The 23,380-nt window shown below is 42.6% G+C and overlaps 1 protein-coding gene and 1 long non-coding RNA gene across 2 annotated transcripts in view; one reads left to right on the top strand and one right to left on the bottom strand.

Annotated features, from left to right (window-relative positions):
- The window catches only part of LOC309564400 (uncharacterized protein), a 29,645-nt gene extending 10,531 nt beyond the window's left edge, over window positions 1-19,114 (top strand). The window contains exons 8-10 of the mRNA XM_082269028.1: window positions 13,738-13,911; window positions 14,418-14,556; window positions 17,424-19,114. Coding sequence (XP_082125154.1) covers window positions 13,738-13,911; window positions 14,418-14,556; window positions 17,424-18,736 — 1,626 coding nt within the window. The 3' untranslated portion in view covers window positions 18,737-19,114. The remainder of the gene's footprint in view (window positions 1-13,737; window positions 13,912-14,417; window positions 14,557-17,423) is intronic.
- A 1,162-nt stretch (window positions 19,115-20,276) lies between these two features.
- On the bottom strand, window positions 20,277-20,719 carry LOC309563038. Its single transcript, XR_014225700.1, has 2 exons — window positions 20,448-20,719; window positions 20,277-20,392 (listed from the first exon to the last, which is right to left on the bottom strand). It is a non-coding gene; the product is annotated as an uncharacterized lncRNA (long non-coding RNA).
- Window positions 20,720-23,380: the final 2,661 nt, after the last annotated feature.

Raw genomic sequence — 23,380 nt, 5'->3', positions numbered from 1 at the left:
TTAGTCTTCAGTGGAGAAGGTGTCTTCTCCATTGGTGTTTTTTAATCCTGTTATTCTTTCCATTTTATTTTTCTCAAACAACCTTGGAGTTTTTCCACATTTTTAACCCACTATGGGGTGCTCGACTATTCTCCTACCTACATACATTAGGGAGTTGCCATGTTTTCTACACCCAACTTGGAGTGCTTCTATGCATTTCCAACCCCCCAGGGATACATGTTTGCCCAGCCATTGCTACCACAATTTTTTTCAATGGCATTGTGGTGCCCACACGTTTTTCAGGCCTCGGGCTGTTCATAGGTTTCACCACAAAAGTCCACTATATGGACTACGTCTCTCCCACCAAATAGGTTTATCTTTCAATCCACCTCAAGGTGCCCCCATGTTTTATCCACCCACCTTGATGTGTTTTCACATTTTTTCTTCCTACTTTGGAATGCTCTTCTGCTTTTTTAAGCCCCCTGAGATGTACTCATGTTTTTCCATCTATGTTAGGGGCCCCAACTTTTTTTTATTGGGGTTTCTAACATGCCTTTTGCCAGCCAACTTGGGGTGCTTACATGGTTTTTCTACCGATCATGGTGTGCCCCTACGTTTTTTCCAAACCTCCTGGGGTGAAGTCATGTTTTTCCAACCATCTTAAGATGCTCCTATGTTTTTTTTACCCACCCTGAGGTGCTTCCACGTTATTTTCTACCCACCTTGGAGTGCTCTTACACTTTGCCAAGCCCCTTGGGATGACCTCATGTTTTTTTCCTGCCTTGTTAAGGTGCCCCCATAATTTTTTTTATTCCCCTTGGAGTTTCTAACATGCTTTTTTTCCAGCCAACTTGAGGAATCTTACGTGGCTTCTCAACCTATTATGGAGCGCTCCTACATTTTTCCAAACCCCGGGATGAAGTCATATTTTTCCAACCACCTTAAGGTGCAGCCATGTTTTTCCACCCACCTTGAGGTGCTTCCACATTTTTTTCTACCCACTTTCGAGTGCTCTTACGCTTTCCAAGCCCCCTGTGATGAACTCCTGATTTTCCATTCACCTTAGGGTGCCACCACTGTAAGAATATTTAATAATAAATATCTTGCGCTCGTACTTATGTCAGAATATTTATACTGCTCTGAATATAGCAGTGTATTTATTTATGGTTAATAAGCAAAGATCTGTGCTGTAGGAGAGTCTCCACTTATTCCATAAATCAATGTCGAGAATTCTTTTTAATTGATTAATTTCTTTTTAAAAGCATATACCAATCTTAGTGAGTACAGTCTACAGCGTGGAATATATATAAAAATATTTATTCTCAAGACATGCAAACACAATATATGATCAAACAAGAAGTGACACAAAAATAACTCTACATAAAAATACTAACTTCAAATAATCAATGCAATGTGATGTTTAGCTCAATAATGAAAGTGAAAGTAAAACAAAGTGAAACTAAAACAAAGTGAAAGTGAAACCAAAGTAAAAGCAAGATTACCATTTCTTCCCAGGTATAGTATAAGCCATAAATTAATGTTCTATATAAACAGACTACAATGGTCTGCGAATCACATAGCCCAAAGTCATTCCACTGCAGAAGGAATGAGAATAAGCCATGCAAAACGGAAGACTTAAAATTGCAAATAATGCACTAAATCTGATATTAATAAAAATGTATAAAAACAAAAATCAGCTTTTTAGAGAAAAATATACCATGGCTTATACGGCTGGGATTGTAATCTCATTACCCTTAAATATGCAATATAAAACATATAAGGAAAGAATAAACAATTGTTGAATAAAATCAAATAATACAGCAAGGCATAATTACCACACTTAAGATGGCCGCTAGAGTCCTAAGATGGATGCCTTTCTTAAGATGGTGGATTCCCTTCAAGTTTCAGATGAATGATGTGGATTAGGGAGTATGTCTGGATGAGTCTATTGAAAAATGTAATAGCGTGTGTGGTGTAAGTGTGAGGTGTGTTGTCAGTAGTGTAAAGTGTTGTGTCCTCTCTCTCATCTGGGTTGGTCTTTTATATGGTAAGAACAAAGAGCTATAAAAATTACCATAAGTAAAACCCAAAGGGATGAAACATTATCCCAATTGGTCGGGATATTCTATACCTAAACTAGTGAGGTCAGAGACACACCCCTTTTGATAATTAACCCCATACTTGGTCTAATAAAGTTAAGGATGATTCCTCTATATGTGAGATTAATCATATAACACAACATAAAACTTTGTCCAGACTACCAGTACATACATAAATGTCCACCTGTATTTCCATCATTCATCTTGGCAAGTAATGCCATTTCAATAATTATATTATTTAACACAATATAATATTTTTATATGGAAATCTGAAATTATCTCAAGACTGCACCTGGTATTTCGCCTCCAGAGGGCAGTATCGTACCGTTCATTAGATTTTGTATTTAACATAATTAAAACAATTTGTTATCTGATGACCTATTGACCTGTCGGCTAGTGAGAAGCCATTACTTATATGACCATGCCATACACTGTCAATTAAGATGTCTGGCCTGTAGGATTTACAACACTTTGAGCACTTAGACTAGACTTCTCTGAAATGAGGTAACTAGTGACGAGATACACATGTCCTTACACTTATTAGAAAAATAATTCTAAGTAAGATTGTTACTATGAGAATATAAACCCAAAATGTGATATAACATTCCTAAATATATATGTATATGCCTTACATAATATAATAATATAATTATGGCTAATATCGTCTCACATATAATTATGTACCTTTAAAAAAACTTATATAGTTCATCTTTAAATGTTTGATGAGAAACACTGAGCCATTGTCTATTGTTAAATACTTATAGACAGACTGAGATATCACCCCCTTTAACATAGCGTCAGACTGACTAAATTTTATCTGATCAAGATGTCAAAAGAAATCTTATTTACGATTACATAGAAATACAAAGATCTCTGTTGAAACCATAGACCCTTTGTAAGCCTGTGAGAGACATTTTGTTTAACAAGTATATATATGAACTTTGTTTCACCTTAAAAACAAGATGGACGCCATCCTGTTCAGAATCTCTTATATGCATAATATGAAATATACATGGCTTTTAAAATCATTTTTCTTTTTACCTATTATTATTTTAATCAACCCCCAATAACCCCGACACCACTTTTCTTTTATTTCCCTTGAGGTTTCTAACATGTTTTTTATCCAGCCAACTTAGGGTACTTACATGGTTTTTCTACCCGTCTTGGCATGCTCCTGTGTTTTTCAAAACCCCCTGGGATTACCTTGTGTTTTTCTAACCATCTTAATGTGCTCCCATGTTTTTTCCACCCACCTTGAGATGCTTCCATGTTTTTTTCTAACCACTTTGGAGTGGTCTTACATTTTTCCAAGCCTCCTGGGATGATGTCATGTTTTTCCAACCACCTTAAGATGCTCCTATGTTTTTTTCACCCACCCTGAGGTGTTTCCACGTTTTATTCTACCCACCTTGGAGTGCTCCTACGCTTTTCCCAGCCTCCTGGTATGAAGTCATGTGTTTCCAACCACCTTAAGGTGCTTCCATATTTTTTTTTCTATCCACTTTGAGTGCTCCTATGCTTTTTCAAGTCCCCTGGGAGGAACTCTTGGTTTTCCATTCACCTTAGGGTGCCACCACTTTTCTTTTATCCCCCTTGGGGTTTCCTAACATGCCTTTTTATCCAGCCAACTTAGGGTACTTGCATGGTTTTTCTACCCATCTTGGCATGCTCCTTCGTTTTTCAAAGCCCCCTGGGATTACCTCCATGTTTTTCCAACCATCTTAAGGTGCTCCCATGTTTTTTCCACCCACCCTGAGATGCTCCTATTTTTTTTTCACCCACCCTGAGGTGCTTCCACGTTTTTTTTCTACCCACCTTGGAGTGCGCCTACGCTTTTCCCAGCCCCCTGGGATGAAGTCATGTGTTTCCAACCACTTTAAGGTGCTCCCATGTCTTTTCCACCCACCTTGAGGTGCTTCCACATTTTTTTTCTACCCACTTTGGAGTGCTCCTACGCTTTTCCAAGCCCCCTGGGAGGAACTCTTGGTTTTCCATTCACCTTAGGGTGCCACCACTTTTCTTTTATTCCCCTTGGGGTTTCCTAACATGCCTTTTTTTTCCAGCCAACTTAGGGTACTTACATGGTTTTCTATCCATTTTGGCATGCTCCTGTGTTTTTCAATGCCCCCTGGGATTACCTCATTTTTTTCCAGCCATCCTAAGGTGCTCCCATGTTTTTTTCCACCCACCTTGAAATGCTTCCATGTTTTTTTCTAACCTTTTTGGAGTGCTCTTACATTTTTTCCAAGCCTCCTGGGATGAAGTCATGTTTTTCCAACAACCCTAAGATTCTCCTATGTTTTTTTTTCACCCAAACTGAGGTGCTTCCTTGTTTTATTCTACCCACCTTGGAGTGCTCCTACTCTTTTCTCAGCCTCCTGGGATGAAGTCATGTGTTTCCAACCACCTTAAGGTGCTCTCATGTTTTTTCCACCCACCTTGAGGTACTTCCATATTTTTTTTTTTCTACCCACTTTGGAGTTCTCCTATGCTTTTTCAAGTCCCCTGGGAGGAACTCTTGGTTTTCATTCACCTTAGGGTGCCACCACTTTTCTTTTATTCCCCTTGTGGTTTCCTAACATGCCTTTTTATCCAGCCAACTTAGGGTACTTACATGGTTTTCTACCCATCTTGGCATGCTCCTGTGTTTTTCAAAGCCCCCTGGGATTACCTCCATGTTTTTTCCACCCACCCTGAGATGCTCCTATTTTTTTCACCCACCCTGAGGTGCTTCCACGTTTTTTTTTCTACCCACCTTGGAGTGCGCCTAAGCTTTTCCCAGCCCCCTGGGATGAAGTCATGTGTTTCCAACCACCTTAAGGTGATCCCATGTTTTTTCCACCCACCTTGAGGTGCTTCCACATTTTTTTTCTACCCACTTTGGAGTGCTCTGATGCTTTTCCAAGCATGGGATGAATTCCGTGGGATGAATTCCTTAAGGTGCTCCCACTTTTTTTTTATTCCCCTCACATGCTTTTTTTAGCCATCTTTGGGTGCTCACATGGTTTTCTCGCCTTGGAATGGTCTTCAAGAGCTTTAAGAGCAAAGGTCTCACCGCAGAAGTCCCTAAGAGATACAAAGTAACCATTTTGTGGACTGATACTTTACTACTACTCAGTGCACCCCTCAAACTAAAGAAGAGGAGGAGAGGACCCTTTTTGAAAGATCTTCCAATCGAAGAAGTGGAGATGTAAGAGGACATAGCGGAGGTTGACGATCTTCAAAGGGGGCAATTTTTCCATACAAAAGTGTTGGCAGTTTATAAATGGAAATCTTTTTTACAATCAATTTTACAATGTATATATATTTTTTATAAATAAAAATTATCATAAACCATCACCTTGGTGTATATATTCTTATCAACGAGTGTAGAATGTGTGAATATATAAAAACATGGGGGCAGCTACGTATATTTGTTTAGCAGATCTGCTTAAAGAATGAATAATCAAAATACGGTACAGCAAACAGAATGTTATCGCAACGATCGCTTCTTACATTTTAAATTAGCTCTTCCTGCAGGTAATAGAGGCTTGTCTGGGTAATGTCTAGTAATAATCGAGCAGTTATCAATAAAGTATAAAGTTCAATATATATTCAATAAAGTACATTGAATAATATAATAATACAATAAAATATCATGTATATTATGATACTACATAGTAATAATAAAATCATATTGATCAAAAATAGATTTTTACGGTTGAGGATATTTTATATTTTATTACAAAATTCTAAATTTGCTAATTAGCATTTGATTAATTAAAGCTGAAGGTTAATCTGTTTATTATTTGCCCGCCCCCATCAACAAGCTAATGATATTTTTCATATAAAACCTCTCTGGTTTCATTACTTACCTTATTTTAGACCCACTTATGTCATCAGTGGGTCTCTCAGCTTCTCTATGCAATGTGGCGGGCAGATCATGGCCGGTGGAAAGGCTGCACATAGCACCCTTCCTCAATGCTGATGCAAGTAGTGGGATGGCTCTTGGGAGTAGTTATGCAAATACCAAAATGCTTTGATGGAAGGGTGTCAGTCCAGAGGAGACCACCACAGGTAATGCCTACATGTGACGCTGAGCCTCCATAAATGAAAGAACTGAAATCCAATGAGCGAAAGAGGTGGGCTAGGGACAGCCAGTCTGGAGAGGAAAGCGCTTGATGATAATGAACGTTCTCCAGCCAAAATGAGGCGGGCTCTATCTGACTTGCAGCTTCTTATGCATACTGTGAGAAGCTCACATTGTGCGGTGAAATCAGAGTAAGCCATTTCATTTCAGGAGTGGAGCCGGTACAAGTGTGAAGGGAGGCCGGAGGTCAGACCCCACCCCAGCCAGCTTGACACCATCCTCTAGCCTTCTTCATTTTAATGAGGCCACCCATCATATTAAAGTGCCAATTTGAAGTTACACATTGAAGAGGCAGGTTTATCTTTTACTTTTGGTTGTGGACACGGGTCAGCATGGGCACCCTGATGTTGGGTGAGAAGACCTTGCTCACAATCAATCTTCCGAATCACCCCAAACGTTTTCAGTAGGGTTGAGGTTGGAACTTGTAGGCCACTCAAGTTCCTCCACACCAATCTGGTTAAGCCATGTCTTTATGGAACCGGTTTGGACACAGGGGCACAGTCAAGCTGGACCAGAAAAGGACCTTGCCTAATTTGTTACATAAAGCCCGTGGTGTATGTGCCCCTGGGGTGGCAGCCCAGGGGTGCCGTAATTCTCATTGGTGAGGCGCAGTTCACTTTTGAGTTTTTGCCACCTTGGTAACTGCACCACATCACACTTTTTTCGCACCTGCCTCTTAGGACGGGCCTTTTGGCCAGCACCAGAGGAATTTTTTATTCCTGGCCGGGGGGCCTGTCAAGGTCTTGCACTTTGACACTACCCAGCACTTCTCCACTTCCCTTTCCCCACTCCTTTTGTTTTGTTGTGTGTCACGTTTGTCCCTTTTTGGTTGTTCACTGGCACGACAAGTATGGCGTAGGTCCTCGGGCCTGCCCTGAACGTCTTGGGAGGGGGTGGACATGGCCTTCTGGCTTAGTTCGCCCTCTCTCATGGGGTCTCCCTTCGGGGGAGCCCCACCAAGTACTTGGGGTGAGCTGTTTCGGCAGTCCCCCCGGAGAATGGGGTCATCCTGGCTTTGGCTGGGCAGGCCATAGTGAGTACCTTAGTTCCCGTCAAGAGTCTTACGCCCCGGGGGTTCAGGGTTAGGGCCCTTCCTCTTCGGAGGAGGGCTATGTGTACGCCTTTTGCACTTTTTGTGTGTCTCACGTTTTGCGTATGTGCACTTTTTTATGCACCGGGTGTAAGTCTTTTGAGTGTGTTCATACACCACGGGCTTTAAAAAAAAAAAAAAAAAGTTGGAAGAGCACATTTGTCCAAAAATGTCTTTGTATGAATGTAGCATTAACTAGGACCCTTCACTGGAAACACCTGAAGTCCATGATTGGTAGTGGTGTCCACATACACTCACCTGCCACTGTATTAGGTACACCTGTTCAATTACACAACACAAATTGCTAAATAGCCAATCACATGGCAGCAACTCAATGCATCTTGACGTGATGAAGAGGACTTGCTGAATTTCAGGCCAAGCATCAGAATGGGGAAGAAAGGGGATTTAAGTGACTTTGAACGTGGCATGGTTGTTGGTGGCAGAAGGGCTGGTCTGAGTATTTCAAAAACTGCTGATCTAATGGGACTTTCACACACAACCATCTCTCGGGTTTACAAAGAATGGTGGAAAAAAGAGAAAATATCCAGTGAGCGGCGGTTGTGTGGAGGAAAATGCCTTGTTGATGTCAGAGGTCAGATGAGAATGGGCAGACTGGTTCCAGATGATAGAAAGGCAACAGTAACTCAAAGAACCACTTGTTACAACCAAGGTATGCAGAAAACCATCTCTGAACGCACAACACATCCAACCTTTAAGCAGATGGGCTGCAGGAACAGAAGACCACCCCGGGTGCCACTCCTGTCAGCTAAGAACAGGAAACTGAAGCTACAATTTGCACAGGATCACCAAAATTGGTTAATAGAAGATTGCCTGGTCTTATGAGTCTCGATTTCAGCTGCGACATTCAGATGTTAGAATCAGATTTTGACCTAAACGACATGAAAGCATGGATCAACAGTTCAGGCTGGTGGTGGTGGAGTAATGGTGTGGGGGATATTTTCTTGGCACACTTTGGGCCCCTTGGTACCAACTGAGCATCGTTTAAATGCCATGGCCTACCTGAGTATTGTTGCTGACCATGTCCATCCCTTTATGACTACAGTGTCCCCATCTTCTGATGGCTCCTTCCAGCAGGATAATGCACCATGTCACAAAGCTCAAATCATCTCACCACTGGTTTATTCAACATGACAATGAGGTCACTGTATTCCAATGGCCTCCACACTCACTACATCTCAATCCAATAGAGCACCTTTGGGATGTGGTGGAATGGGAGATTGGCATCATGGATGTGCAGCTGACAAATCCTCAGCAACTGCGTGATGCTATCATGTCACTGTGGTCACCGTACTCCAATGGCCTCCACACTCACCAGATCATGTCACTATGAGGTCACTGTACTCCAATGGCCTCCACACTCACCAGATCATGTCACTATGAGGTCACCGTACTCCAGCTATGTGCAAACTATGGCCCTCCAGCTGTTCAGGAACTACAATTCCCATCATGCCTTGTTATGTCTGTGAATGTCAGAGATTTACAATGCCTCATGGGAATTGTAGTTCCTGAACAGCTGAAGGGCCATAGTTTGGACACCCCTGCGTACTCCAATGGCCTCCACACTCACCAGATCATGTCACTATGAGGTCACCGTACTCCAATGACATCCACGCTCACCAGATCATGTCACTATGAGGTCACCGTACTCCAATGGCCTCCACACTCACCAGATCATATCACTATGAGGTCACCGTACTCCAATGGCCTCCACACTCACCAGATCATGTCACTATGAGGTCACTGTACTCCAATGGCCTCCACACTCACCACATCTCATCCAATAGAGCACCTTTGGGATTTGGTGGAACGGGAGATTGGCATCATGGATGGGCTGACGACAAATCTGTAGCAAATGCATGATGCTATCATGTCACTATGGAGCAAAATCTCTGAGGAATGTTTCCAACACCTTGTTGAATCTATGCCATGGAGAATGAAGGCAGTTCTGAAGGCAAAAGGGGGTCCAACCGGGTACTAGCAAGGTGTACCTAATAAAGTGGCCGGTGAGTGTATGTCTGGCCACACAACGATGGTTGCAGTTCCTAATTTCTCCACAAGATGGTGATCTCACTTTCACCATCTAAAACGCAAAAACGAAAAGCGATGGAACGCAAACACAAAAATAGATGGGACGCACAGACAGGAAGTGATGTTAGATGCAGACAAGGGGTTCCAGGTGAGAGGTGGTTCGGGAGGAAGTAGAGAGGAGACATTGCTGGAACTGGCAGCAGAGGAGGTAATAAGATATTATTTTCTATTTACACCCTGTAACCCCCCCGTCATGTTCCGTCCTCGTCCTCCGTAGTCACTGTGATGTCTGCTGTCTACAGCAGATACGGATACATCTAAAATATATGAATTTCTATTATTCCTTTCTATAGCTCTGACACATACAGAGAAGACACTACTGTTCTGGAGAAGGACGTCTTCCTTTCCCGATCTAACCATTTGTTCCAGATTAGGGACTCTTGACAGTACTGACAGCCATATGTCAAGCTTTTTCAGTAGGGAGCCGCCAATGATGGCCTTTGAATTTCTAGGTTTACTAATAACTTCTGCAGTAGGGCAATAGCCTTTGGGCAGGTATCCAACATCTGGGGATCAGAAAATGATGGCACTCTCCGATAAACCTTTTATCCACCTGGCCTCAGCTCTATAAAGCCCCGTACACACGCGTCGAAAATTGGCAGGGAATTTTCGGCCAACGTCCGATCTGCCGATTTTCAGGTTGTTAGTATGATGCTTCCGACAACCGACTCTGACTTTTCGGTCGAAAAAAATCTGGTGTGCAGACTATAAAATTTTTGTTGGCCGTCAACACAACGGCCGATTTTCGTGCAGTCAGTACAGATTTCGACAGGGAAAAATCTGATGAGCAAGACTGGGCATGCTCAGTGAAGAAAAAACACAAAGAAAACAAACCAACACATGACATCACTTCTGAAGTAGAATTTTGTTGGCCGTGCAGTCTAGGCACATTCCAACCAACAAAACACAACTTGGACAAAAGTCGGACGATCGGTCGGCCGATAATCGTTGCGTGTGTACGGGGCTTAAGACAGATGGCATCCACCTGAATCAAGTTCTCTATGTGTCACGGGTCCTCCCTTTGTCTGAACTTCTCTGAGGAGCTCCAACAACCAAAAGCCAAAGTGTCTTGCGCTGGCTCCATTCCATTATCCTATAATGGTGGGATGCCACGTGCTGGGCTGCATAATCGCCACGTGTACTCTACCCCATTCATGCCTGGACAAGGAAGAGGAAGTGGAGAAAAGGAAAAGGTGGGCCAATAGATCAAATATATTAAGACCAGGCCTTTTCTGACAGTTTTACTGACAAGTAAAAATCTGTATTGTTTTGCTAGAAAATTACCTAGAACCCCCAAGAAGCCCAACTACTGTCGGGAGCCAGGCTGGCATTAACCCTAAAGCCTCGTACACACTATAAGAAAATCTGAAGGGAAATTTCGTCCGACGACCGATCTGCCGATTTTCGGATTGTTAGTATGGTGCTTTCGACGGCCGACTCCGACTTTTTGGTTGACAAAATTCTGGTTTGCAGGCTATAAAATTTTTGTTGTCCGTAATACAACGTTCAATTTTCGCCTCATTAGTACAGATTTAGACGGAAAAAAATCATAAGAGCAAGACTAGGCATGCTCAGAGATGAAAGAACACATACAAAGCAATCCAACACATGACATCACTTCTGAATTAGAATTCTGTCGTACGGGAAAATTCGTATGAAAAAACCTCAGTCTAGCATGCCACAAAAAACAGACGACAGATCGTTCGATAATCTGATCGTGTGTATGGGGCTTAAGGCTACGTTTAGACGTAAGACTAACCTTGCTGCAGCTCTGAAAAGGGATCCATGGTGGATCTCTTTACAGAGGTGTTTGACAGGTGATCGGGAGGTGATCTGTTGCTTGTTCTGACCCTAAGAACACCATCGCTACAGTCAAGCACGGAGGTGGAAACATTATGCTTTGAGGTTGTTTCTCCGCTAAAGCTATAGACCGACTCTGCCGCATTGAGGGGCCAGAGAACAGGGCCATGTATTGTAAAATTTTGGATGAGAACCTTCTTCCCTCAGCCAGAACTCTAAAGATGGGTCATGGATGGGTCTTCCAGCATGACAATGACCCAAAACATACCACCAAGGCAACAAAGGAGTGGCTCAAAAAGAAGCACATTAAGGTCATGGAGTGGCCTAGCCAGTCTCCAGACCTTAATCCTATAGAAAATTTATGGAAGGAGCTGAAACTTTGAGTTGCCAAGTGACAGCCAAGAAACCTTAAGGATTTAGAGAAGATCTGTAAAGAAGAGTGGACCAAAATCCCTCCTGAGATGTGTGCAAACCTGGTCACCGACTGCGAGAAATGCCTTAGCTCTGTGCTTGCCAACAAGGGTTTCTCCACCAACTACTAAATCATGTTTTTTTCTTGGGGATCAAATTCCTATTTTTACTTAAGCCTCGTACACACGCAACTAATTTCCGCCGACCGGTCGTCCGTCTTTTGTCCAGAGTGGTGTCTGTTGGTTGGAATGTGCTCTAGACTGCACACAAATTTTCCCGTACGACAGAATTCTACTTCAGAAGTGATGTCATGTGTTGGATTGCTTTGTATGTGTTCTTTCATCTCTGAGCATACCTAGTCTTGCTCATAAGATTTTTCCCCGTCTAAATCTGTACTAATGAGGCGAAAATCGGACGTTGTGTTGACAGAGGACAAAAATTTTAATGCCTGCACATCAGGATTTTGTCAGCCGAAAAGTCGGAGTCGGCTGTCGAAAGCACCATACTAACAATACGAAAATCGGCAGATCGGTCGTCGGACAAAATTTCCCTTCCGAATTTCTTTTCGTGTGTACGGGGCTTTACTTAACTGCAACTTAATTTATATTTGTATCATGTGTTTTTTTCTGGATTTTGGGTTATTATTCTGTCTCTATCATTTAAAATACACCTATGATAAAAAAATTATAGACCATTCATTTCTTTGCAGGTGGGCAAACTTATAAAATCTGCAGGGGATCAAATAGTTATTTTCCCCACTGTATAAATTAGGGCTGAGGAGAATCTTTTTAAACCGTTATAGTAGGCAAATCTAAAATAAGCATTTTAAACATTAAAAAAAATAAAATACAAAAATTGGATATTTTTGATCCATTTCACAGTCCAAAAGGCTGCAAGGTACGCAGGTCTCAAAGTAACATTCAAACATCAAAATGACTGGACTACGTGTCCATATATAACAAACTTACCAACCATGCCATGGCAAGAGCCAGATAATCCCTAACCTGTCTCCCTCACATTATATATACCTATCACCAGTCCTACAGTTCAGATGACTTTTATTATCCATCCGCAGAGAGGAGCATTCTGTAAAAATTACATGATTAAAGATGGACAAGAACTTGAGTCACCTGACTGAGAGGATATTGGACCTCACCCTGGAGATCATCTACCTGGTAACCGGAGAGGTGAGGAGGATTCTGGGAGGTCACATGACATCACTCTTATCTCTAATAATAAAACACAGACCTGACCGGAGAGGTGAGGAGGATTCTGGGAGGTCACATGACATCACTCTTATCTCTATTAATAAAACATAGGCCTGACCGGGAGGTGAGGAGGATTCTGGGAGGTCACATGACATCACTCTTATATCTATTAATAAAACATAGGCCTGACCGGAGAGGTGAGGAGGATTCTGTGAGGTCACATGACATCACTCTTATCTCTATTAATAAAACACGGAGCTGACCGGAGAGGTGAGGAGGATTCTGGGAGGTCACATGACATCACTCTTATCTCTATTAATAAAACACAGACCTGACCGGAGAGGTGAGGAGGATTCTGGGAGGTCACATGACCTCAATCCTATCTCTATTAATAAAACACAGACCTGACCGGAGAGGTGAGGAGGATTCTGGGAGGTCACATGACATCAATCCTATCTCTATTAATAAAACACAGAGCTGACCGGAGAGGTGAGGAGGATTCTGGGAGGTCACATGACATCACTCTTATCTCTATTAATAAAACACAGATCTGCCCGGAGAGGTGAGGAGGATTCTGGGAGGTCACATGACATCACTCTTATCTCTATTAATAAAACACAGACCTGACCGGAGAGGTGAGGAGGATTCTGGGAGGTCACATGACATCACTCTTATCTCTATTAATAAAAAACAGACCTGACCGGAGAGGTGAGGAGGATTCTGGGAGGTCACATGACATCACTCTTATCTCTATTAATAAAACACAGAGCTGACCGAAGAGGTGAGGAGGATTCTGGGAGGTCACATGACATTACTCTTATCTCTATTAATAAAACACAGACCTGACCGGAGAGGGAAGGAGGATTCTGGAAAGGTACATAACAATAATTGATTATGCCTTTTTTTATATAGAATTATGAAATGGTGAAGAAGACATCTGGTGAGCAATGGACACTTACAAGCCATCCTTATGTACCCTATGCAATCACAGAATACCCCCCTCCTCTTTCCTTGAAAACTGGGGGTATTAGCTTAAAGAAGATTCTAGAAGTTGCCAAGAAGATGATTGAGCTGCTGACAGGAGAGGTGAGCGGTGCCGGGAATTCTGGGACATTATCCAGTAACAGACAAGGGATGTGTCTGGATGGTGACTGTATCATTGTGTGTGTCAGGTTCCTATAAGGTGTCAGGATGTCACTGTCTATTTCTCCATGGAGGAGTGGGAGTATTTAGAAGGACACAAGGATCTCTACAAGGACGTCATGATGGAGAATAAGCCGCCCCTCACATCACAGGGTAAGAGGAGACTTTATTGTAAAGGAGAGAGCAGTACGGAGGGTCCACCTAGATCCCCCATCATCTGATAAACACATAGAAACAATGTATTCAGTCAGTGTGTGTGTTTCCTACAGATGGATCCAGTAATGGGAACCCACCAGAAAGATGTCCCCGTCCTCTGTATTCCCAGGATTCCACACAGGAAGGTCACACCATCCCTCACCATCATCAGGTAGACTGTTTATATTTTTCTACCTAGTCTCAGTTTTTTAAAGTTCTTGTTTGTACAATAATTTTTTTCATGACTTTTTTAGGGTGAAGAATTGAAAGATATGAAAGTCAATATTAAACAAGAAGAAGAAATGTTTGTGAAGGATGATCAGCAGTCTTCAGAGGAAGTTGGAATAATGGTGACAATTAAAGAGGAGGAATCTTCTGTTGATGGCAGCACAGGTCAGTACAAAAAACACTAAATGTGAAAACTTTCAAATTTTCTAAATTCCTTAATCAAGTTTAAGGGATGCAGATTCATTAGAAGTGACTTCAACTTGACAGATCTTCATATCTTTAGCTAAATATTAAATACTATTTTGTGACAAAATTGTTTCCCACTTTAATGGAATTTGAGTACATTGGGTCCAAAGTGTTCCATGAAAGATGGAGAAGTATCTATTGTTATCCGTGGCAATATCACCTAATGTATAATAAAGTCCGGTGGAGATATTTTATACTGTAGGAAAGGTCCATCTCCATTCCTCAATATAACGTCATGTTCCCAACAAATGAGGAGGAGATACTGTACACCATATGAAAGGTCCATCCCCATTCCTTAATATAACGCCATGTTCCCAACAAATGAGGAAGAGATACTGTACACCATATGAAAGGTCCATCTCCATTCCTCAATATAATGTCATGTTCCCTACAAATGAGGTGGAGATACTGTACACCATATGAAAGGTCCATCTCCATTCCTCAATATAACGTCATGTTCCCAACAAATGAGGAGGAGATACTGTACACCATATGAAAGGTCCATCTCTATTCCTCAATATAACGTCATGTTCCCAACAAATGAGGAGGAGATACTGTACACCATATGAAAGGTCCATCTCCATTCCTCAATATAACGTCATGTTCCCAACAAATGAGGAGGAGATACTGTACACCATATGAAAGGTCCATCCCCATTCCTTAATATAACGCCATGTTCCCAACAAATGAGGAAGAGATACTGTACACCATATGAAAGGTCCATCTCCATTCCTCAATATAACGTCATGTTCCCAACAAATGGGGAGGAGATATTGTACACCATATGAAAGGTCCATCTACATTCCTCAATATAATGTCATGTTCCCTACAAATGAGGTGGAGATACTGTACACCATATGAAAGGTCCATCTCCATTCCTCAATATAACGTCATGTTCCCAACAAATGAGGAGGAGATACTGTACACCATATGAAAGGTCCATCTCTATTCCTCAATATAACGTCATGTTCCCAACAAATAAGGAGGAGATACTGTACACCATATGAAAGGTCCATCTCCATTCCTCAATATAACGTCATGTTCCCAACAAATGAGGAGGAGATACTGTACACCATATGAAGGGTCCATCTCCATTCCTCAATATAACGTCATGTTCCCAACAAATAAGGAGGAGATACTGTACACCATATGAAAGGTCCATCTCCATTCCCCAATATAACGTCATGTTCCCGACAAATGAGGACGAGATACTGTACACCAGGGATCCTCAAACTACGGCCCCCCAGCTGTTGCGGAGCTACACATCCCATGAGGCATTGTAAAACTCTGACATTCACAGACATGAACAGGCATGATGGTAATTGGAAATCCCGAACAACTGGAGGGCCATAGTTTGAAGACCCCTGCTGTACACCATATGAAAGATCCATCTCCATTCCTCGATATAACGTCATATTCCCTACAAATGAGAAGGAGATACTGTACACCATATGAAAGGTCCATCTCCATTCCTCAATATAACGTCATGTTCCCATTAAATGAGGAGGAGATACTGTACACCATATGAAAGGTCCATCTCTATTCCTCAATATAACGTCATGTTCCCAACAAATGAGGAGGAGATACTGTACACCATATGAAAGATCCATCTCCATTCCTCGATATAACGTCATATTCCCTACAAATGAGAAGGAGATACTGTACACCATATGAAAGGTCCATCTCCATTCCTCAATATAACGTCATGTTCCCAACAAATAAGGAGGAGATACTGTATACCATATGAATGGTCCATCTCCATTCCTCAATATAACATCATGTTCCCAACAAATGAGGAGGAGATACTGTACACCATATGAAAGGTCCATCTCTATTCCCCAATATAACGTCATGTTCCCAACAAACGAGGAGGAGATACTGTACACCATATGAAAGGTCCATCTCTATTCCCCAATATAACGTCATGTTCCCGACAAATGAGGACGAGATACTGTACACCAGGGATCCTCAAACTACGGCCCCCCAGCTGTTGCGGAGCTACACATCCCATGAGGCATTGTAAAACTCTGACATTCACAGACATGAACAGGCATGATGGTAATTGGAAATCCCGAACAACTGGAGGGCCATAGTTTGAAGACCCCTGCTGTACACCATATGAAAGGTCCATCTCCATTCCTCAATATAACGTCATGTTCCCAACAAATGAGGTGGAGATACTGTACACCATACGGAAGGTCCATCTCCATTGCTCAATATAACGTCATGTTCCCTACAAATAAAGTGGAGATACTGTACACCATATGAAGGGTCCATCTCCATTCCTCAATACATGGTCATGTTCCCATTAAATGAGGAGATACATTACAACATACGAAAGGTCCATCTCCATTCCTCAATATATCGTCATGTTGCCCTACAAATGGAGTGGAGATACTGTACACCATATGAAAGGTCCATCTCCATTCTTCGATATAACGTCATATTCCCAACAAATGAGGTGGAGATACTGTACACCATATGAAAGGTCCATCTCCATTCTTCGATATAACGTCATATTCCCTATAAATCAGGTGGAGTTACATGACACTTTAAAAAAAGGTCCATTTCCTTTCCTTTGTATAACAATGTTATCAGTGTATATACAGTATGTACACTGTTACTCATTGGTTGGTTGTTTTGTATTATTTTCTTTTTTCGATTTATGTTTTTATTGTTAAGGTGCATATGAAGTTATTGACTTCTAGACAAATATACATGAAGCCTTAAGCAAATCATGGGAAACGAATGTACTTTTAGTATTCATAATTCCATTTTTCCGACAGATGAACATGATGCCTGGAATGCCTCAGTGGGAGATCTTTATTCATCTACAGAATATATTGCAGAAGATCATGACATCCCACAATATTCCCACAGTATTCCCACTGCTGAAAATTTGCATTTCCCGCTTTACCATGGTGATAGATCTACAGATCTATGTGATCCAGAGGAATCTTCTGATTTATCACATATCGTTGCTCCTAATATCGATCTACAATTTTATAGTCCAGACAGATCACCAGATCTATCTAATCTAGAGGGATCCTCTTTGGATAAACCACATACATCTGGACATCGAGGTGACAAGGCATTTCTTTGTCCTAAGTCCAAAAAAAGTTCCAAAAAGAAGTCAGATCTTTTTGTATGCGAGAGAGCACCCGCAGGGTCCGGGGGACATTTGTTTCCATGTCCTGAGTGCGGGAAATGCTTTAAATGGAGATCACATCTTGCTAGGCATCAAGGGTATCATGCTGGAGTGCGACCATATCCCTGTACAGAGTGCTCTAGATGTTTCCCATCAAAGTCCCATCTAACCCTTCATCAGAGGTCGCACACTGGGGAGCGTCCGTATTTATGTTCAGAGTGCGGGAAGTGTTTCGTATCAACTTCCGATCTTGCCAAGCATCAAAGACACCACACAGGAGTGCGGCCCTACTCCTGTACAGAGTGCGAGAAATCTTTTACATCCGGATCTGACCTCGTCAAGCACCAGAGGCTTCACACCGGTGTGCGGCCCTACACCTGTTCAGAGTGCGGGATAGCATTCAAAGACAATTCGGACCTCGTCAAGCATCTGAGAAACCACACCGGCGAGAGGCCTTATTTGTGCTCAGAGTGCGGCCAGTGTTTTAAAAGGACCACGCACCTCCAGAGGCATCTTCGGGTGCACACAGGGGAGACTCCGTTTTCCTGCTCAGAGTGCGGCAAAGGCTTTGCCGTGAAGGGATCCCTTGTCAGACACCAGCAAATCCACACGGGGGAAAAGTTATTCAGGTGTACAGAGTGCAATAAGGGCTTTACGCAGAAGAGCGGGCTCATCATCCACCAGCGGACCCACACCGGTGAAATGCCCTTTAAGTGCACGGACTGCGTGAAAGGTTTCACGCGGAAAGACAAGCTTGTCAAACACCAAAGAACCCACACGGGTGAGCGCCCGTTTCCCTGTCCTGAGTGCGGAAAATGCTTCACCCAGAAATTCTGCCTCGTACGGCATCTTAAAATTCACAGAGATGACCACTTGTTGGATTATTCGGCATTTGACCCATCTTTGCAGTATACATCTGATTTTCATATACAGCAGAGGTTAGATGCTTGAGATCTTTTCACAGAAGGGGTGTAGGACATCATCCTCAGCAAAACCGGACTTTATTATACAAAGAAGAGTTCGTACCAGGGTGTTGTGAATGATTTCCACAAAAAGGAGGCCTCCCTATAAATTCATGCTAAAGAAAAACTCTTTGTGCTGCTGAACGTCTGACACACCAGTAAAATATGGTAAAAATGAACAATCCCCACACTCAACCACAAATTCTGCTTCTTGTGACTGAGAACCGGTGCTCTGGCTGGAGTGTCTCCACAATCACATGGCAAATTCAAGCTGGCCACTCCGCGTCATCCATAGAAGAGCAAATCTTTATTGGCTACATGTAAAACACAACTGTATCAGGCTAACGCGTTTCGGCGTCTCAAAGCACAATGCCGAAATGTGTTAGATGATACAGTTGTGCTTTACATGTAGCCAATAACGATTTGCATTTCTATGGATGACACCGAGTGGCCGGCTTAAGTTTACTACATGTTTGACACACCAGTGAGGTCAAGATCTGGGACCTCCTTTACCATTCCAGGGCTGCTTAAAACCCAGTTGCACCAAAATCAAATCTCTTTCCACACCAAAGACCCAGAACTGGTCAATAGCACTTTTTCGTTGTCCAATTGCGCCATATGCTTCTCAGAAATTAAGAACACAAAGACGTTTTGGAGCATCTTCACTGATGAAGAGTTCAGATTGTGGGAAAGGTACTGAAGAAGGCAACAAGAGTTAATTTTCACCATTTAAGGGTGGAGTGTGGATATATTTTATTCTTTTTACACATTTACCATGCACACAAAATTATTGATACAAACATCTTCAATGCACAAGTATTCTATGGTCAGAACAACCCTTGTATGGTCACTTATAGTGACCATAGAGTCCAAAGATCTCACCACTGGGGTAATATAACGGTTTGACGATGAATCTCCCACCATTTTCTACTCCTTTGGGTAGATGCACACTTTATTACACCATACTCCGAGACACGAGGAGAAGAAGACTTTTTCTAAACAAGCTCAACTAGTTGTAGAAGGACACGGTTGAGCTTCGTGTTATCCAGATGAGAACTTTTAGTCAAGAGTTGGCAAGTCCATTGCACATCATATAAAGGTTTTTTTCACATTTTTATATACATGCAAACGCTATTAGCTTAATGTCATAATCTCACAACTGCCAATGCTTTGTTTATGTGTAGAGCGTACTATATGGCCAAACGTTTGTAGGCCTATGACCATCACACTTGTATGACATCCCATTCCCAACCCATCGGCAAAAATATAAAAGTTGTCCCCTTTGCAGCTACAACATCCTTCACTTTTCGGGGGAAGACTTTCCACAAGATTTCGGGGTGTGTTTGTGGAAATATGGGCCCATTTCAGCCAACAGGGTATTTTTCAGATCAGGTACTGATGTTGTAGAGAGGAAGAGAAGTCATGGCTTCTCCTAATTCACCGAAGAGGATTCAGTAGGGAAGAGGTTAGGGCTCTGTGCAGGCCACTCAAGTTTCGTCCCACCAAACTTGACATACCGTGTCTTTAGTGTGCCAGGGAAAAGAAAAGGGCCTTCCGCAAACTGTTGTCACAAGGTTGGAAGCACACAATGGTCTAAAATGTATTTGGTTGCTGTCGTTTTAGCAGAAGCCCTCACTAGAAATGACTAGGAAAGGCCACTCGCGCCACGGGATTATATAACTTGTGTTCACTAGAAATACCTGAAATCTGAGTAATTTGCAAGGGCTGCTCACCTACCTTTGATCATATACTGTATGTGAATATTAAAGCATAACTGAAGGCAAAACTTTTTCTTTCATTTTGGGTAGAATGGAGAGTGATTAACCCCCCCCCCCCCCCATCCGGTTTTTATTGCTGTTATGGAGATTCATGCTCGTTATTTGTCCTGGTTGCTTTTCTCACTGAAAGTGAAAGAAAATCTCAAATTTTGAGTGGTCACTAGAACAAGAATAGAGGGGAAATTTCCCAATGTGGCCACCTCACTGTGGATTCCCTCACTTTGGATGGATTCCCTCCCACTTCCTGTTGTGGCAATAGGGCAGGAAGTGAGGGGAAATCTCCCCAATGGAACACAAATCTAAAAATGTTTTGCTTTTAATTTAACTTTAGGATTACATGAGTTCACACATATAGGAATGGCCGTTTCTTGCATGTCTTTGAAGGAGCTTGGGACCATTATTCTAGGTAAGTCGGTGCCCTGGAACTAGCATGCTTACATGGGGTTCCCCAACAATCGTGTTTCAGGTCAGTGACTCAAAAATAGGAAAGATAGGATGATGACCCTGAGACTGCACCCTCAACAGCATGTTTGCACTGTCAGATCCTACATGTGTTCCCTGCCAGGCACCTTTGAAATAATGTCAGTTAATCGTTCTATTTTCTATCCTGACAAGGCTGCTGGCTGCCTCCTTAGAAGTAATGATGTAGTGGCAGAGTGACTTTCACAAAGGTTTAGCCTAGGGGTCTTCAAACTATGGCCCTTCAGTTGTTTAGGTACTACAATTCCCATCATGCCTAGTCATGTCTGGGCATGTCAGAGTTTTACAATGCCTCATGGGATGTGTAGTTCCACAACAGCTGGAGGGCCGTAGTTTGAGGATCCCTGGTTTAGCCAAAAAGTGGTTAGAAGTCTTTTCCCAAGTCTGTAGGACTTTGAAATGGATTCTCAAGGATCTAGGTAAGTGGTTTCCCAAGGATATAGGTAAGTAGACTCTTAAGGATTTAAATAAGTGGATTTCCGAGGATCTAGGTCAGTGGATTCTTGAGAATTTAGATACGTTTATTGCCAAGGATCTAGATATGTGGATTCCCAAGGATCTGGATAAGTGGATTCTTCAGTATTCAGATAAGTGGATTCCCAAAGATCTGGATAGGTGGATTCTTCAGGATTTAGATACGTGGTATCCCAAGGAAAGTGGATTTCCGAGAATCTACATAAGTGGATCTAAGGGTTAAGGCCCTTACACACGATAAGAAATACGGAAGGAAAAATTCGTCCGACGACCGATCTGCCGATTTTCGGATTGTTAGTATGGTGCTTTCGACAGCCGACTCCGACTTTTCGGCTGACAAAATCCTGATGTGCAGGCTATAAAATTTTTGTCCTCCGTCAACACACGTCCGATTTTCGTCTCATTAGTACAGATTTTGACGGGGAAAAATCTTATGAGCAAGACTAGGCATGCTCAGAGAAGAAAGAACACATAGAAAGCAATCCAACACATGACATCACTTCTGAAGTAGAATTCTGTCGTACGGGAAAATTTGTATGAAAATAACCTCTTCACTTTCCACATCAGACTAGCATGCCACAAAAAACGGATGACAGATCGTTCGATAATCTGATCGTGTGTATGGGGCTTTAGGTTGAAGTGATCGTCACGTCCTCCATTTTTTCCACTCCTTGTTGGGCACCAAGCAAGGGTCACATGAGAGGCCTACCTCGGGGTGGGTTCTTTGGGCTACACCAGGCGTAGAACGTGGTCACTAGCCCTTGCTTGTGGGGTAACACTTAGTTCGAAGGCGTGCTTACCAATGCCTGGGACCAGACGGGAGCCACAGTCATGTGAAGAGTCAAACATTAAGGCGGCCTCCTAACTCCGAGATGAGCCACATGTGTGCAGAGCCCAAAATACAGAGTTCCTCCATAAGCTGCTTCATCCCACCGTCCTACCCACTTGTACTGATTTATGTAGAAAAGTCCTGGATGTTGCACATCTCTGCAAAACCCTGCAAGAAGGTGCATGACAGCCTCGGCCCCAGCTCCAACCAAGCCAGGTCCCAACACATTTCACTCCCAAGAGTGAAACGTGTTAAGGGCATCGTCTGGTTGTAGCCCAGGCTGAGGCTGTCATACGCCTTCTTACGGGCTTTTACAGAGATGTGCAACATCCAGGACTTTTCCCTTTTCCATTAGATTTCTAGAGCTAGTACGAGCTCTGTACTTGTCTGCACTTCAAGCGGTTGCTACATAAGAGGACCTGGTGGAGCCTTGAGTGGCACCTGTAAATTTAGTTTGTGTACTGATGTATGTATTGCAATCGGATGGACAGGCTGAGCCTATGCCCACTTCACTCGTCAGTGTACCTCTATTACCTCACTCCAAGTAACAGAATGGGGTTCCGCCGAGCACACTGCGCAGACCTCATACGTGCTCTCACTTAACTCTTCTCTTACCGTACCATGTGACCAGGTCATAGATCTCCGTAACGGTAGTTCACTCCCAGGGGCAGAGATGGACAGCTGGGGAGGATGTCAAGGCACTGAACCCCTCGCTACCAGAAAACCTGTCATCTAACCAGATACCACACCAACAACTTGCTGCTGCTTTTCCTTGCGATTATTCATGGCAATTACCTCTTCCTTCTTGCCTTGTTGAATTAATCTTTGTCATAGTGATGTTACACGTACCCCATTTTGTGGTTATGGACCCAGGTTCCTTAATAATACGCAAAGACCTCACATGCCCCTCTTGAGTAACTTCAGAGCAGGCTCTGAGCAGTTGACTCAACTTTTACTGTAAACTTCGCACATGTATAACATGGAATAACGTCTTTTTCCTAACTTAACCTAACTGTGGCTGCCCCAGGTTACCTGAACAGGTGAAGTCTCTTTGGCAAAAGTCCATGCTTGG

This window comes from Pelophylax lessonae (genome assembly GCF_965119305.1).
Source record: "Pelophylax lessonae genome assembly, chromosome: 9".
NCBI lineage: Eukaryota > Metazoa > Chordata > Amphibia > Anura > Ranidae > Pelophylax > Pelophylax lessonae.
This window is presented reverse-complemented; position numbering and strand designations above follow the sequence as displayed.